Below are 15,841 nucleotides of genomic sequence, written 5' to 3'. Positions count from 1 at the left end.
GGCTGTTCATGCAGTGCAGTCAATAGGAGCTTTGCTGAGTACACAGAGAAAACAGGTCATATATGGGTGAATCTTCAGTTAGATGCACTTTTGACTATTCTTGAAATCTTGAAAAATGAAACTTCTGCAAATGTTTCACTATGTGTGGAATTTTTGAATTGTGGAAGCCTTTGACTGACTTGTTAGAAAGTCCATGAACTTTACACTTAAAAGAAAAAAGAACTCTCTGATCATGATGTAAGATTTTTTTTAAATGAATGACATTTCTGATTTTCATACTATCACTCGCTCCAGCAGAGATGTTCTTCCATGTCCCTTTTCATTTCTATCATAAAAACATAAAATAAAAACGAATGAAAAACTTGTTTGGTGTGATTTTATAATGACAGCGATATTAGGAACAGCAAATCTAAGTTATAAAAAAGTATTACAAATAGTACAAATAGCAAATTAACTGTAAAAAAATGCATAAACAAACTTTTTTTTATAAACGCATAATCAGAAAGTCCAAAAACTGTATATGTAAAATAGTAAATAATGACATAGTAATGTTTAAAGGTATTAGGCAAAAATAAAAGGCAGATGCTCAATCAATGAAGGCCTTCACTGTTTTTAGAGAAATAAAGTCAAGTCTGTTTATAGAGTGAATGTATAAAATTTCATTCCATTCATAAACTTTCATAAACTGTAAACATTCACAATTGCTGAACAGTTTATTGTCCATTAAACACTGTTACATATATCTGCATTGACATAGTCTCGTCGTGTAACACTTAGAAGCTGTTTTCTGTTATGAATAGTGGTTAGGATAAAGGGATCCATTTGTGCTGTCAAGAGCTTGTGGTTGCAAGGTGGGTGACTAATAGTAATACTTTTCAAAGCATGCTAAAACATATTACTTATCACTTAGAAATGTGGATGTACTACAGTTCATGAAATGAAACAAAAAAGAACTCTTACAATAAAGTCTTTATCATATGCCAGAATTACAAATCATTTCAGAACAACAAATGCTAATAAAGATTTCATTATGTTTGTTTCATTAGACATCTTTTCCAAACTTTCAGTACTTTTTAACAAGACATCAGTTTCCTGTTGGACGTTTGTGGGTTAATTTAACCGTATATGTCTCAGTAGTGCTGAGAAATGTGAACAATCACTTCCGAAATACTTTTAAATCTGGGTTTGTGGGTGTGGCATGTTCAAGGAATAGTTCACCCTAAAATTCTGTCATCATTTATTCACCCTCACAAAGAAAGATATTTTGAAGAACGTCAACGAAAGTCAATCAGGTCCAATGTTGAAGTTTTTTCAAAATATCTTCTTTAATGTCACACAGAAAAAAGAAAGAAAGATTTTTTATTTCTGGGCAAACAATCCCTTAACTGAAACTTTCAAAACATCCAGCCGAAACCTTTCTGTAGCCCTATGCATTCAAATGTATTTTAGAAAGAACTGCGTGAAGGGAGAAGGGTGTGTGGCTCAAGACTGTAAGGCCAAACCCTTGCAAACACAACAGTTTGCTTCCAATATTTCACTGTTGACAAAACACATTTTAAAAAAAATTCTCAAGGAATGTTTATGTTATGTTTCTAATGATCTGACTGCAGGGCCGTAGCTATCATAGTCGCTCCCACGATTTGACATTTGGTACTCACAAATATTAAATATTTGATCACATCCTCAACTAAAACATAGTTTAGCTCAGCATATATAGTTCAATTATGAGATTTTCTATTATATGACATTAACAAATGCAGGTTTTTCCTTTCTGGATTATTATTTTTTTGGCTATCTGATCAAATCACTGTTGCTTTGGCAAGTCTGTCCAAACTAAAGTTCTCCACGACGCAGAAGACCCCCAAAAAACATCACAACTGATTCAAAACATACAAGAACATTTCAGTGCATCATGCCAAAAAAATTACATCTAAACTCACAATCCTTGGCATCACTTTCAAACTTACTCTCTGTATCTGTAGTTTCGGTGTGTGTGGTTGTCATGCTGATGTTGGAGAACCTGTTTGGCGGCTCCAAAAGCATTTATCTGATGGAAACCCCATGACAGAGAGGATGACAGTCATATTCACCTGGAGTGTAGAGGTGTCAACACTAGCAGCTACAGATACATGAACGACTTTGGGTAAGTGGCTCATTCTCCACTGTTTGGTTCATTGCTGCTCATATAAAACATACAGAATCAGAGAGAACATCATAGTGTAATTTATCATCCTGCATCATGTTTTTGTGTTTAGGCATGTTTGCCTTTAATGGAAACTGGTAAATTCACTTACTTGCAAGACGTAGAGGCACAAGTATGGAAAAAATATTAAAACCGTTCTGATATTGAAGCAGCTCCTTTAATATGTGTTTGCTGTAGCCTTTGCTAATGTTGTTATAAATGTGAGTCTATTGAGGTTTTAGTGATTAATACTAGCTTAGAAACAGAAAACATTCACAAAAATGTGAACAGGAGAAACATTGTTATTTTGCTAAGCTGAAACGTTTAGCACTGATTCATCATGCATCACGTGCAGGCTATAATTATAATATTATGATAACAAAGATGACTTTTTAGCAGCAAGGTGACACGTTAGATGATTCCCGTTGCTGATTAAACTCAAGGCTTTATTGAGTAATTATATCATTCTGATTTTGACACTAAAAATCTTCACTATATTGTCAAGACCATATAGCCCTTCCAATCACAGTCTGAACAATGTGCTTTAGATACAATTGGAAAACAGACATTTAGGGGGAAAAAGGCAAAAGAGAACCAGAGGGACCTGCTGGGGCCTTAAGTATAAAACTTTGCGTAGATTTCATCTTAAAAGTGTGCATATGCACACAAGTTTTGAGATTTATAAAGCCACGTGTATGCCAGAACCTGCGCAAAATTCCTTTATAAAACCCAATCAGTGGAAAATGTATACATGCATCTCCAGCCCGTCTATAACCATATAACCAATGCCTAGTTTTAATTCTTGTTTTTATATCATCACGTTTAGACTACTGTAACTCAAAAATTGTGGAATGAACACTTCCTTGGCTCATCTCCAGTTGGTCCAAAATGCGTCAGCAAAACTTTTACTCCGTAAATTCACTCACATTACTCCTGTGTTAGCATCCTTGCATTGGCTGCATGTGCGGTTTAAAACCTTAGTCTTTGTTTTTAAGTCCCAAAACAACTTAGCCCCCTCATATCTATCTGAACTTCTATCCCTACATAACCCTTCTCAAGCTCTTCGCTCCGGTAGTCATAGATTGCTCACTGCTCAAAAGAGGAGAACGTGCCTTTAAATCTTTGCTCAAAACTCATTATTTGATATACCCATTGCTTTTAATGTTCCTTATTTTTGTATTAGACTTCAGTTAGTATTTTGATTTTCTTTTGCTATTTAGTTTGAAAATTGTCTCTGATTTTATTTGTGAAATTAGTTTTCTACTGCTTTTGCTTGTATCTATTTTATCCGATGTTGTAAAGCACATTTGTCAGCTGCTGCTGTTTTAATGGTGCTATATAAATAAACCAAACTTGAAACTTAGTTTTACTATGCATATCATTTCCATATTCATATTCCCATCAATGTGATACCATGTTCGTACAAGACATTAGGAAAATATGAGATACAGACTATACACTGTAAAAAGTGAACAAATTATAAAAAAATTACTTCAATTGGTAACACCTAAAGAAATTAAGTTTTCAACTTAAATTATCACATTTTATTGTAAAAAACGTGATAATTTAAGTTGAGAAAACTTAATTTCTTTAGGTGATACCAATTGAAGTAATTTTTTTAAGTTGACCCAACTGTTCACTTTTTACAGTGTAAAATGCCATTTGTGCAGTCCAATTACATTGTTATTTTTTTTTTATATATATATTGATATGCACTGTATGTGGAAAATTGCGTACGCACATTCTAATGCCTTTTTTTGTGCATATGTAACATTTTTACATCAGGCCCCTGGTATTTATCTCCTCATCTTTCTTTCATCTGAACAAACTGGTTCTCCTCATTCTCCACAGTCCATCCATTCCTAAAGCATTCCTGACAAAAAACACACACACACAAAAACATACAAAATATGTAAAAGAGACAGAATACCAGTTTAAAAAGCATTTTATTTTGAGTCATAGGAGATTAGACCAGCAGTGTTTTACTCTCTGAAATCGTTGTAAGGTTATGACAATTCTTGTTTATAAAAAAAAAAGACCTCGCAAGCCTATACGATGTTAGCTCAAACCTTAGTGTGAGATTGAAGATGTCATGTTGTCATAAAGTCACAGCCCATGTGATTGGCTGCCAGGTTGCAGACCTTTGACTTTACAAGGCAAAGGGAGCAACATTTTTTTTATATAACTTGTTTTTAAGAAATGTGGTTTGCAAACAACCTTTTAACAAACACATTCTCACTATGAGGTGAGGTCTAGTCTTGTTGAACATCTGATTAACTAGAACTGCATTACAGCCGATTACATCTCGGTCTTGGAAAAACTGGAGGTGGTTCCTAACTTTTCACTGCTACTTCCTCTTTCTCTTCTTCAAAGCGCAATGTTTTTAGTAAATATTCAAAGAATTTATATTGATAAAAAAATGCAACTATCAACCAATTCATCTTTTAAAAACCTGTACCAGTGGTGCTTCATATTATCTTCATTCCCAGTCAATGTGCAAGGCTACTGAAAATGATGCAATATAGATGTAACAAGTGTCTAAAGGAGTGTGGGAAGGGCTTACAAAGGCAGCAAGGAAGTAACTGCACACTTATGCCCATTTATAGAGTAACGATGTCATGACGATTGTGTAATAGATGCTTTGTTCTGAATAAGCAGGGGGTTCTCTTGCTCTGAGGTCTGAAACTAGTCTCACATTCAAATTCCGATTAGTCACTGTACTTCCTTTGTATGTTCCTAAAAATACTAAAATAAAATGCTTGGTTGAATGACTTTAGGTCAGTGGGCCTGTCAGTCATTTCACTTGCAAATTTTAAATGTACATTTTAAACAATATTTTCTATTGAATGCTCACTCACATAACACCATTCCCAAATGATTACATTGTCTTGTTGTTTTTGTTTTGACAGATCTCCTGAAAACTTTTCATGACATGTCCAGTTGTATTTAAAGGAGTTAAGACATGATGGTAAGTACCTTGTCTCCAAAATAGCAATTTAAAGGTGCAATATTATCCCTATTACCTGACAGATGTAGTCAGATTTGTTAAGCCATTCAGAAGACAGGGCGTGTCTGATTCAATGGTTAAGTCTGCTGGAAGTTTCAGCGTGGCTAACAATCGTTTACAGCACCTTTAATTACATTTCACATATTCGTTTTACCTCTGATTACATCCTTGCCATGGCAGAGTAAAATATTTTTTTCCTGAAGCATATAATATTAAGTGCATATATGAGATTATAAACAAAACACTTCAATATGTGGTAGTAAGTCACCTTGTTCATGTGCAGAATGGAGAAACAAAGAGTGTAACCCTGGAGGGCACAGAGAAAGGAGGGGCCGTCGTCACAGGAATCACAAATCCAGCAATTAACCAGCAGAAAGGTAAATAACTCACATAAAGTGAGCATGTATCCGATATGTTGCCTCAATCATACAAGCAAACTTCATAGATTCTGTAACATACCGTATCCTCTCTTTTTGTTTCTTCCAGGGCATCAGCTTGTTTCTGCAACAATACATCTGGACCACCTTAGTGAAGATGATGTGCTAAAACTGATCAAAATCATTGAGCCCTATGACAACAACCTTGAACTTAAGACCACAAAAGACCTAAAAGCAGGAGTGGTAAGCAATCTTGTGAATTAAAAAAATAAAAATAAAATAGAAGCTAACAGGTCTCATCATGTCTTCATCTCTTCTTCCTCTTTAGTCCCTTGGTGATCTCCGATTGAACAGTGAGGCAGGACTTCAAGCACCAGGTGTTCAGGTTAATGGACTGAATGGACAGATAAATGCCCCTAGCCTCAAGGGTGGCATCTCAACCCCAACAGTAAATGCAGAAATGCCACAGATTGACCTAAAGAATGCCACACCAAACTTCAGCCGCCCAGGGGTCAAAAGGCCAGCTTTTGGCATGTCTGCACCAAATCTCAAAGGAGCAGGTCTGGATGGCACTTTAGAAACCCCTGATGTCAGTGTCTCCACCCCTAGTCTAAACACTCCGGGTGTTTCTGTTAATGTGGATAAACCTGAATTGAAGACCAAAACGAAGAAGTTCAAAATGCCCAACTTCAATTTACATGGTAAAAAACCAAAGGTTGATGGTGATGTGAATTTAACCCCCACAGACATAAACGCTGACCTAAAAACCCCTAAGCTAAATCTGTCAGCCCCAAAGATTAATGGAGAAATGAACACCCCTGAAGTAGACATGACCTTGGCAAAAACTGAGCTCAGTGGTCCAAACCTTGACATCGAAACACCAAAAGTAAATATTGAACCTCCCTCTGGCAAGTTTAAATTTCCCAAATTAAAGAAAGCAAAAACTACAAAAGTAAAAGTACCAGAGGCGAGTGTTGATGCCAATGTATCAACGCCTGATTTGAGTCTCTCAGCACCAAAGATAGATACAAACACAGATGTTAATGTAAAAGCACCTGATATAGATGTTCATGCTCCATCTGCAAAGCACAAGTCAACTTTTAAAATGCCAAAGCTAAACTTACATAAATCAAAGTTGAAAACTCCAGATCTAAATGCAGGGATACAAGCATCAGACTTGAACATGTCGGCTCCTAGGGTAGATATGAATCTGCCAAAAGCTGAACTGGAAGGACCGAATCTAGATGTCAAGACACCAAACCTCAACCTCTCTGCACCGGATTTAGACATTAAAACTCCAGCTGTTGATGTGCAGGCACCAGATATTGACATTGAAGCTCCATCTGGAAAGCTAAAGAAGCCGCATTTTAAAATGCCTAAAATAAATCTATCTGGACCAAAAATGAAAGGTCCAGATGTAGACCTCAATGCACAGGGAGATCTCCGAGCACCAAACCTCAACCTCTCTGCACCGGATTTAGACATTAAAACTCCAGCTGTTGATGTGCAGGCACCAGATATTGACATTGAAGCTCCATCTGGAAAGCTAAAGAAGCCGGATGTTAAACTGCCTAAAATAAATCTATCTGGGCCAAAAATTAAAGGTCCAGATGTAGACCTCAATGCACAGGGAGATCTCCGAGCACCAAACCTCAACCTTTCTGCACCGGATCTAGACATTAAAACTCCAGCTGTTGATGTGCAGGCACCAGATATTGACATTGAAGCTCCATCTGGAAAGCTAAAGAAGCCGCATTTTAAAATGCCTAAAATAAATCTATCTGGACCAAAAATGAAAGGTCCAGATGTAGACCTCAATGCACAAGGAGATCTCCGAGCACCAAACCTCAACCTTTCTGCACCGGATCTAGACATTAAAACTCCAGCTGTTGATGTGCAGGCACCAGATATTGACATTGAAGCTCCATCTGGAAAGCTAAAGAAGCCGGATGTTAAACTGCCTAAAATAAATCTATCTGGGCCAAAAATTAAAGGTCCAGATGTAGACCTCAATGCACAGGGAGATCTCCGAGCACCAAACCTCAACCTTTCTGCACCGGATCTAGACATTAAAACTCCAGCTGTTGATGTGCAGGCACCAGATATTGATATTGAAGCTCCGACTGGAAAGATAAAGCCGCTTTTTAAAATGCCTAAAATAAATCTATCTGGACCAAAAATGAAAGGTCCGGATGTAGATCTCAATGCACAGGCAGATCTCCAAGCACCGGACCTAGACCTGAAAGCTCCAGATCTCAGTCTTTCAGCACCCAAAGTGGAGGGCAAATTAAGTGCTCCAGATGTGGATCTGAACTTGCCAGATGCTAATATCAAAAGTCCAAATGTAGATCTCAAAGCCCCGGACATTGACTTAAATGCTCCTAAAATAGACATTGATGCCCCCTCTGGCAAAATCAAGCTACCTCACTTGAAGTTTCCCAAGTTTGGTCTTTCTGGACCTCGGGTTAAAACACCAAAATTAGATGCACCTGATGTAGATGTCAACATCCCTACTGCAGAACTCAAAGGGCCTAATGTAGATGTTAAAACACCTGATCTTAGTCTTTCCACACCTAAAGTTGAAGGTGACATTTCTGCTCCCTCTTTAGACTTTGGTTTGCCAAAAGCCAACTTAAAAGCTCCAACTGCGAACATTGGGGGAAATCTAAAGTCACCAAATCTTCCCACTCCACATGTAGACATAAACTTGCCAAAAGCAGAGCTTGAAGGACCCGACGCGAACCTAAAAGTCCCAGACGTTGACATTAATGCCACATCTGGAACATTTAAGATGCCACATTTCAATTTGCCAAAACTGAATCTGTCTGAGCCAAAAGTAAAAGGTCCGGATGTAGACCTCAATGCACAGGCAGATCTCCAAGCACCGGACCTAGACCTGAAAGCTCCAGATCTCAGTCTTTCAGCACCCAAAGTGGAGGGCAAATTAAGTGCTCCAGATGTGGATCTGAACTTGCCAGATGCTAATATCAAAAGTCCAAATGTAGATCTCAAAGCCCCGGACATTGACTTAAATGCTCCTAAAATAGACATTGATGCCCCCTCTGGCAAAATCAAGCTACCTCACTTGAAGTTTCCCAAGTTTGGTCTTTCTGGACCTCGGGTTAAAACACCAAAATTAGATGCACCTGATGTAGATGTCAACATCCCTACTGCAGAACTCAAAGGGCCTAATGTAGATGTTAAAACACCTGATCTTAGTCTTTCCACACCTAAAGTTGAAGGTGACATTTCTGCTCCCTCTTTAGACTTTGGTTTGCCAAAAGCCAACTTAAAAGCTCCAACTATGAACATTGGGGGAAATCTAAAGTCACCAAATCTTCCCTCTCCACATGTAGACATAAACTTGCCAAAAGCAGAGCTTGAAGGACCGGATGCGAACCTAAAAGTCCCAGACGTGGACATTAATGCCACATCTGGAACATTTAAGATGCCACATTTCAATTTGCCAAAACTGAATATGTCTGAGCCAAAAGTAAAAGGGCCTGAGCTGGATGCTAACACAGATCTAGATCTCTCGGTTCCCAAACTTAAAGGAAAATTAAATGCACTTGGTGCTGACCTAAATCTTTCCAAAGCTGAGATCAGTGTGCCTGATGTAAATGCAACTTTACCAAAAGCTGAAGTCAGTGTTCCCAGTGTAGATGTCAATTCCCCAGACTTAAATGCTCCATCTGGAAAGCTGAAACTGATTTCAATTAAGAAACCAAAAGTTGACCTTTCTGGTCCTAAAGTGAAGAGTCCTGGGATTGACTTTAATGCAGAAGCTCCTGATCTCAGCCTCTCATCTCCAACAGTTGATACAAGTGTCAAAGTCCCAGATGCTGATATAAAGCTTCCCTCTGCAGATGTTGACATCAATACTCCCAAAGGAAAACTTAAGCTCCCAAAATTCAAAAAGTTGAACTTGTCTGGTCCAAAAGTTAAGTCCCCCGATGTTGACATTGCTGCTGATCTAAGTGGGCCAGATCTAAACCTATCTGCACCTGGGATTGGTACTCCTGATGTTGACATGAGCCTACCCAATGCTGGGATTGATGTAGATGTTCCCACAGCAGACGTTGACTTCACTGCTCCAAAAGGAAAGCTGAAATTCCCAACATTCAAAAAGTTTAATCTGTCTAGCCCAAAAGTCAAATCTCCTGATGTTGACATTGCTGCTGATGTAAGTGGACCAGATCTAAAGCTATCAGCACCTGAGGTTTGCAGTCCTGATGTTGACTTGAGTCTACCAAATGCTGGGGTTGATGTAGATGTTCCAGGCATCAATGCTGAAGCTGAGGGCTCCAAACGTGGGATAAAATGGCCCTTCAAATGGAACAAATCAAAGAATGAGGATACAAATTTTAAATCACAAGAAGTAGATGGTACCACTTCAGAAATAAAACTCACCCAAGATATACCTGTCTTCAGGACTCACAGCTTGCCAGTCAGCAACATTGACAATATCTTGAAAGAATTCGGTAGAGCAGTTGATACAGACCACAATACAGACCTTGCGAAAACCATTACTGACAAGGCTGCCTCGGTCTCGTCAGTCAAGACAAATCTGAAAGCTTCATCTCCATCTGTTGGGGTCAATGAACAGACAGTTGCTGTAAATATCATGGAAAGGCTGAGGTTGTCTAATACACGTACCACAAGCCCAGATTTCAGCATATCTCCAGAACCAAGCAGCCCTACAAAAGTGAATAGAGGAACATTTAAAGTCACAAAGCCTGATGCTGATAAGAACTATCCGGTAGTTGATACTACTAGCAAGGAAGATGATGCCAAGTTGACCCTCAGCTTGAACAACATGCTTGGTTTGACATCAGATTAAACTTCAAGTAAAACCTTGTAAGTGTGGTTCCATATCCACTGCATATAGATAATGGATATGTAAAATAATATGTAAAAAAAAATTATATATACACCAACTGTTTACTTTAAAAATGGGAAGAGTATTAATGGAGAAGCATTATATAATTTGACAGAGATGTAATTATTTTTATATTCAGTTAAATACATAATTGTATAATAATCTCTTTAAATGTTTAACGATTGTATCGTCACAAAATATTAAAAAGAACATGAAAGAAAAAATACACTGAATCTATAATTTGTCTATTTTGCCACTGTTTTTGTAGTATGTATGCATGTATTATTATCTTATATATATATATATATATATATATCTTTTGTGTACACCTCTTTCCATTACAGTTTTATCATTTTACGAAGTATTGAAAATTGGAAAAAATAAGAGAAAAAAAACCCCACACCAAACAAGTCCACTTCTTACATCTATTAAAAACCACAAAAAAAAAAAAAAAAAAAAAAAAAAAGTGGCATTTTTTTATTAACCATGTGCCTACCGTATTTACAAAGGCACAATTATATTAAAATACTTTAATAAAGTTTATCATGAACAACACATGGCTAATTTATTTTAATGCTTACTTCAGATCTGATTATGTCACACTGTTATGCGGGATGCCTTAAATATAAACTTTAAAAAAAAGATCCTCTAAGGATATGAAAAAATGGATGCAGTACAGCAGTAAAACTTCTACAATTATTTGTTTAGTTTTTCACCACTTCTGACATCAATTATGCCAATAGTTCATAATGTATTGTTGATGAAAAAAACATTTTGTACCTATTGACAAACAATTTTAACAAATATTTAGATACTGTGCATATAAATGTTTTATTTTTTTACAGAGAACCTCTGATGCACACAAACAGATGTGGCTTTACAATTCATACACAGGAAATTAAAAGCTAGGTGGAGTACAGAGCACAAAACCAAACACTTTTTAAAGAAGACAAAAATAATCTGGTTTAGAAGAGGTAATGTTGTCAAACTTGTGAATGATATTTGACCATGAATTCTGAAACCGCAACCAACTGCATTTTTTGAAACTATCAAATATTTCGATAATCAAATTTAAAACAGCTCAGACTGTTTGAAGTTCCATCAACTTCCAGATCCACGGTTCTCTGCAGTTATACTGCTATTTTACTGCTCCTTTCTCAGAGATATACTAAATCTTTCTTAAAGACTCCTAATAATAGGGCGAAAAATAATTTAAGTGCCATTCATACCAACCGTGATACTAAATTCAAGTGCTCAGTAAGCAGTGCAATGGGAATTTGAATATATATCAAAATGTTTTATATGATTATACTTAAATCTAAATTTTGAATCTTTAACTGACTACTTCACAAACCCTCCCTACAGAATGAGTCTCATTCATAGAACACGAGCAGAACGAATTTTAGTGTACCATAAATAGTCAGTAAAACTTTTCTTACATCTTGCATTTAATTCAACAAATGGTTTACAGACAAATGCCAATAATCAGAGCACACCATCCTGTACCATATACCTGCAGCTAGAACTATATTTAATTAAATAAATCCCAAGGTTAAACATTTTTTTACCTCATCAAATCTCGTCTTTTATGTTGTTTTACTTTTTACAGACTTGAATCAACTGCAACATAGCTGTAATTTGTATGTGATTTGGCATCAATCAAAATGATGAGCTTCCTATAACCTCATATTTTCCTGGGATATAAATGCCTTATTGCAATAGGAACTTAGCTGAAATGAAGGAGATTCAGTTTTTGTGTCCTGACCAACCACTCATTTGTGATTGATTCATAGGCCATTACGAGAATGCAGGCAAGACTAAAGGTGAGAAACCATCTCAAATGACTCAACATCACAAATGTTACTAAGGACACTTCATAAAACCACCAACAGTGGCACAACACACAGATGGCTGTTTGTATTAAAAATAAATTAAACAGTGTATGACTGGTTTGACAGATAATTTCCAGACATGTTGTCACACCTGAGTGGTCTTTCCATTTCCTCCTTAAGTGCTGAGGCGCCACTGCTTATATTGTTGATCACCCTTCAGTCGCATAGCTAATGTCTGTATTTCAAAGATGTGAACCAATCTGTGAAACTTGGAGAGATGAAATCAGCCAAAAGTTCAAAATAAACTAAGTCCAGTGTACAACCTTGTAAACACTGTCTTTGTAACACCACTGTTCAGTAGTGTGTGTTCTGACCTGCTGTCCATGAATTTCAGATTCTACGAACACGTTTCATTCATTAAGGTCCAGTTATTATTAAGTCCCAGCTAATGGGCCTTCTGCCAGCGCGAGGGCCAGTCGTTCTCCAACCACCTCTGGAGCAATCGCAGCACATCGATGCGCTGGTAAAGCTGGCAAAGTTCGGTGAGCTCCGTGACAGGTTTCTGGTTGTAGCGCAGGAGGAACTCTTGAGTGGGACTCTGGTAGGTGGCACCGTGCGTGCGCTGCTCTAGAAGCGTGAGCTCGTCGTAGCTCATCCCCCAGCGGCTTGCAAAGTTCTTCCAGTTTTTGACAGTGCAGTGAGTTGGATCCAGCTTCAGCCTTAGGGTGTACAGAAGGTCTTCGTCGTTCATCAGGTCACTGATTTTGGGTGGAGGGGCAGAACACAAACACTCCTTGCAGGACTTATGTTCTTTACTAAAGTCTAGAGAGTGGGGAAACAAAAGCAGTAACATTTAATTCAACAGTAACAATACTTAAACCTACATTAGTTAACATGAACTACTATGAACAATATTTCTACTGCATTTATTAAAATGAGAGAATGCTAATTTCAACATTTACTAATGTATTTTTAAAATCAAAAGTTGCATTTATTAACATGAATTAATGCACTGTGAACTAACATGAACATATAATGAACGTGAATGTTGCTGACTTACATGATATGTCTTAAAACATATTAAAACATTACATAGAAATATAAACAACATTAAAAGCTTGATTTTCACCACAAGGGGGACTTTAAAAGGTACGCTATGTAAATTTTGCGGAAGAACATGGTAGCCGGCATGGTAGGTGTACCGTAGTGATTCAGGATAGGATAAAAACATGGTTTGGAATATAGATTCATGTTGCACTTGCTCATTAGGTACATTTTGAACAACAATAAAAAAATCATTTTTTACACTGTATATGTTGTGATCACTTGTAGCATATAAAACTAATATTCTACCATCGACACATACCTGATGAAACAGAAGCCGATGGAATCAATTCTGTACCGTCATTTTCCACAGGCTGGGTGATAAAGAATAGATGTTAAGGCTTATGTATAAAAAGAAGGCTCTATTATCACACTTAGCACAAATACATTAAAATAAGGGGTACAGAACAAGTGAACCCACACCCCTAAAGAAAACTCAACTGAAACATATGAAACAAGAAGTAGGGGGAACAACCGCACAGTCCCGAGAAGTGGAATAAAATGTAGCCTTTGGCATTTACACAAAAACCACAGTTCATACACAGCCCACATCATACAACCGCTCAAGAATCAGTACACCACACAATGTGTAGTTTGCATCTATATATAAGGATGTTGTCAGAAATTAGTACGTGACTTCCGCAAATAATGATCAGACCCAACTATATGCAAATAAATGATCTCAGGCAACTAAAAGATCACATGACTCACCTGTCGTATTCGGCCCACCGCTGACGTCAGATAACCAGGAGGAAGAGAGCTGAGCTGTAGGGTTACAGGATCTGTAGAGTATCAGAAGTCACATTTCTATGAATAAATCTGCTGATCTTTTATTAACAATTAAAAGTTCCAATTGAACATGATTACATGGAAAGTGCGGAGGCTCATTAAAAGGTCACCATTCTCAATAACTGAGATCAGCAGAATTGATTCAATAAGCAGACATGAAACAAACATTCAGTGTATGACAGAAGCAGCAACAATATAAATAAACAATAAATACCTCTGATACCTTGTGGATCAGTGACCTGAACAGGGTAATTTGACCTTAGAGACTGAAACACAGAAAAAAGAAAACATCAGCAAAGACCTTAGAGGTAAACAATACACCTTTGTTTCACTTTCTACATGTTGGGACACATTTGAAGAGAGGAGGTGCGTACAGTGAAGGGGGGGAAATTAAACTTTCAGATGTGTGGATAAATGAGCGGAGAACATGCTAGAACAAACCTCTGAGGCCGTCACACAACAAGGTAAGAGTGTGGGTTTCAAACCTGCTCCTCCCATCCAATGCTACTTTGATATCATGTATGAAAATCATGTCTAACCTACATAATCAGTGGCATTTGATCACAATATGAAAGACGACAATGTTTACAACTCATGTAGTCTGTCATAACAAACCAAAACACCACATATGATTCAACTGATGTGTCAGTGCTGTGGGTATTACCCAACGTCATCAATCCATAACATTCCACCCAAATTTTCTAGAGTAAAGTTAGACCTTTACTTTACAAAAAAATTCACCGGTTTGCTTTTGAAAAATAAAACAATAAAAACATACCATCTCTGTAATGAAGGTGCTGGGGTCAGTGTCCTCCACCGGTTCAGAAGCCACTCTCCCTGCAAAAATCCCAAAGGTCAAACACCACATCACATCAACATTGGTGCATCAATGTTGCATGTTAGACCACATCACACTGAACAACAACATATTTTCCATTTGTGAATATAAATATACAGAATTTGTGCTAATATATATAAATATTTGGCACAAAAGAAAAGGTACAGGTTGAGACAAACGTTGAGGATATGCAAGAACATAATGTGACCAGTGCGATGGCATTTGATTATTTTCTATTTAAAGAGAAACAAATCCACACATTGAGTTCCAAAATCATCAGTTAAATATCTCATTTTCAAAGACGAAAAGAACCTGTTATTGTTTTGTCGCAAAAAAAAAAGGCACCTTCGCTATACAAGTTACTTGCCGGATTCCAAATTTGAGCAGTAGCAGATCACAAACACTCCTCAGAAGCTGTATGACAATTACGGAACCAACAAACAGCATAAGGAAACAGAGGATTGCTAGTAAAAATGAGTAAGTGACTGTGAGAGGAAGGAAGTGTGAGAGACGCGTGTGAGTTTGTGAAAGCCTCTGTGCGTGTGTAATTCAGTGGCAGATTCAAACACTGATCTCTGCTTTCATGGCACAGAGACAATGACGCCATTCAATGTGATCGCCCCAATTTGCTGTGCCAAAACAACGCTGAGCTTTAATGCTAGAATCAAAGTAAAGAGTTAAAGTCGTCATGAAATAAAATTCAACCTACATATTATATAAAAGTATTTTATTGTGAACGATTTATCCATGCAGGCGTTCTATTTTTTTAACCTGTGCAATGACAGTTTCCTCTGGTGACATGCAGGAATTCCCTAATCATTTGTTCTGGATAA

At 37.3% G+C, this 15,841-nt stretch overlaps 2 protein-coding genes across 9 annotated transcripts in view; one reads left to right on the top strand and one right to left on the bottom strand.

Moving 5' to 3' along the window:
- Positions 1-2,063: 2,063 nt before the first annotated feature.
- LOC307147980 (uncharacterized protein) lies at positions 2,064-10,647 on the top strand. 2 transcript variants are annotated; one of them, XM_079853112.1, is made up of 5 exons: positions 2,064-2,143; positions 5,092-5,150; positions 5,473-5,566; positions 5,676-5,809; positions 5,895-10,647. In XM_079853112.1, the coding sequence occupies exons 2-5, from the start codon at positions 5,145-5,147 to the stop codon at positions 10,404-10,406; spliced, it is 4,746 nt and encodes a 1,581-aa protein (XP_079709238.1). In that variant the 5' UTR covers positions 2,064-2,143; positions 5,092-5,144; the 3' UTR covers positions 10,407-10,647. The 2 variants fall into 2 exon arrangements, with proteins under 2 accessions (XP_079709238.1, XP_079709239.1); XM_079853113.1 differs by having other exon boundaries at positions 2,142-2,315.
- Positions 10,648-11,750: 1,103 nt separating this feature from the next.
- edaradd (EDAR-associated death domain) overlaps positions 11,751-15,841 on the bottom strand; it is a 7,357-nt gene continuing 3,266 nt past the window's right edge. For 2 of the 7 annotated variants that reach the window (XM_079853110.1, XM_079853106.1), the window contains exons 2-6: positions 14,949-15,007; positions 14,385-14,436; positions 14,093-14,163; positions 13,644-13,695; positions 11,751-13,099 (exon numbers count right to left, since the gene is read on the bottom strand). In XM_079853110.1, coding sequence (XP_079709236.1) covers positions 12,723-13,099; positions 13,644-13,695; positions 14,093-14,163; positions 14,385-14,436; positions 14,949-14,951 — 555 coding nt within the window. In that variant the 5' untranslated portion in view covers positions 14,952-15,007 and the 3' untranslated portion in view covers positions 11,751-12,722. Of the gene's footprint in view, positions 13,100-13,643; positions 13,696-14,092; positions 14,164-14,384; positions 14,437-14,948; positions 15,008-15,353; positions 15,625-15,841 lie in introns of those variants that run through there. The other 5 variants (XM_079853111.1, XM_079853108.1, XM_079853107.1 and 2 more) reach the window with 5 other exon arrangements.

This window comes from Squalius cephalus, assembly GCF_949319135.1.
Source record: "Squalius cephalus genome assembly, chromosome: 20".
Lineage (NCBI taxonomy): Eukaryota > Metazoa > Chordata > Actinopteri > Cypriniformes > Leuciscidae > Squalius > Squalius cephalus.
The sequence above is the reverse complement of the archived record's forward strand: the minus strand, read 5'-3'. Positions and strand labels throughout refer to the sequence as shown.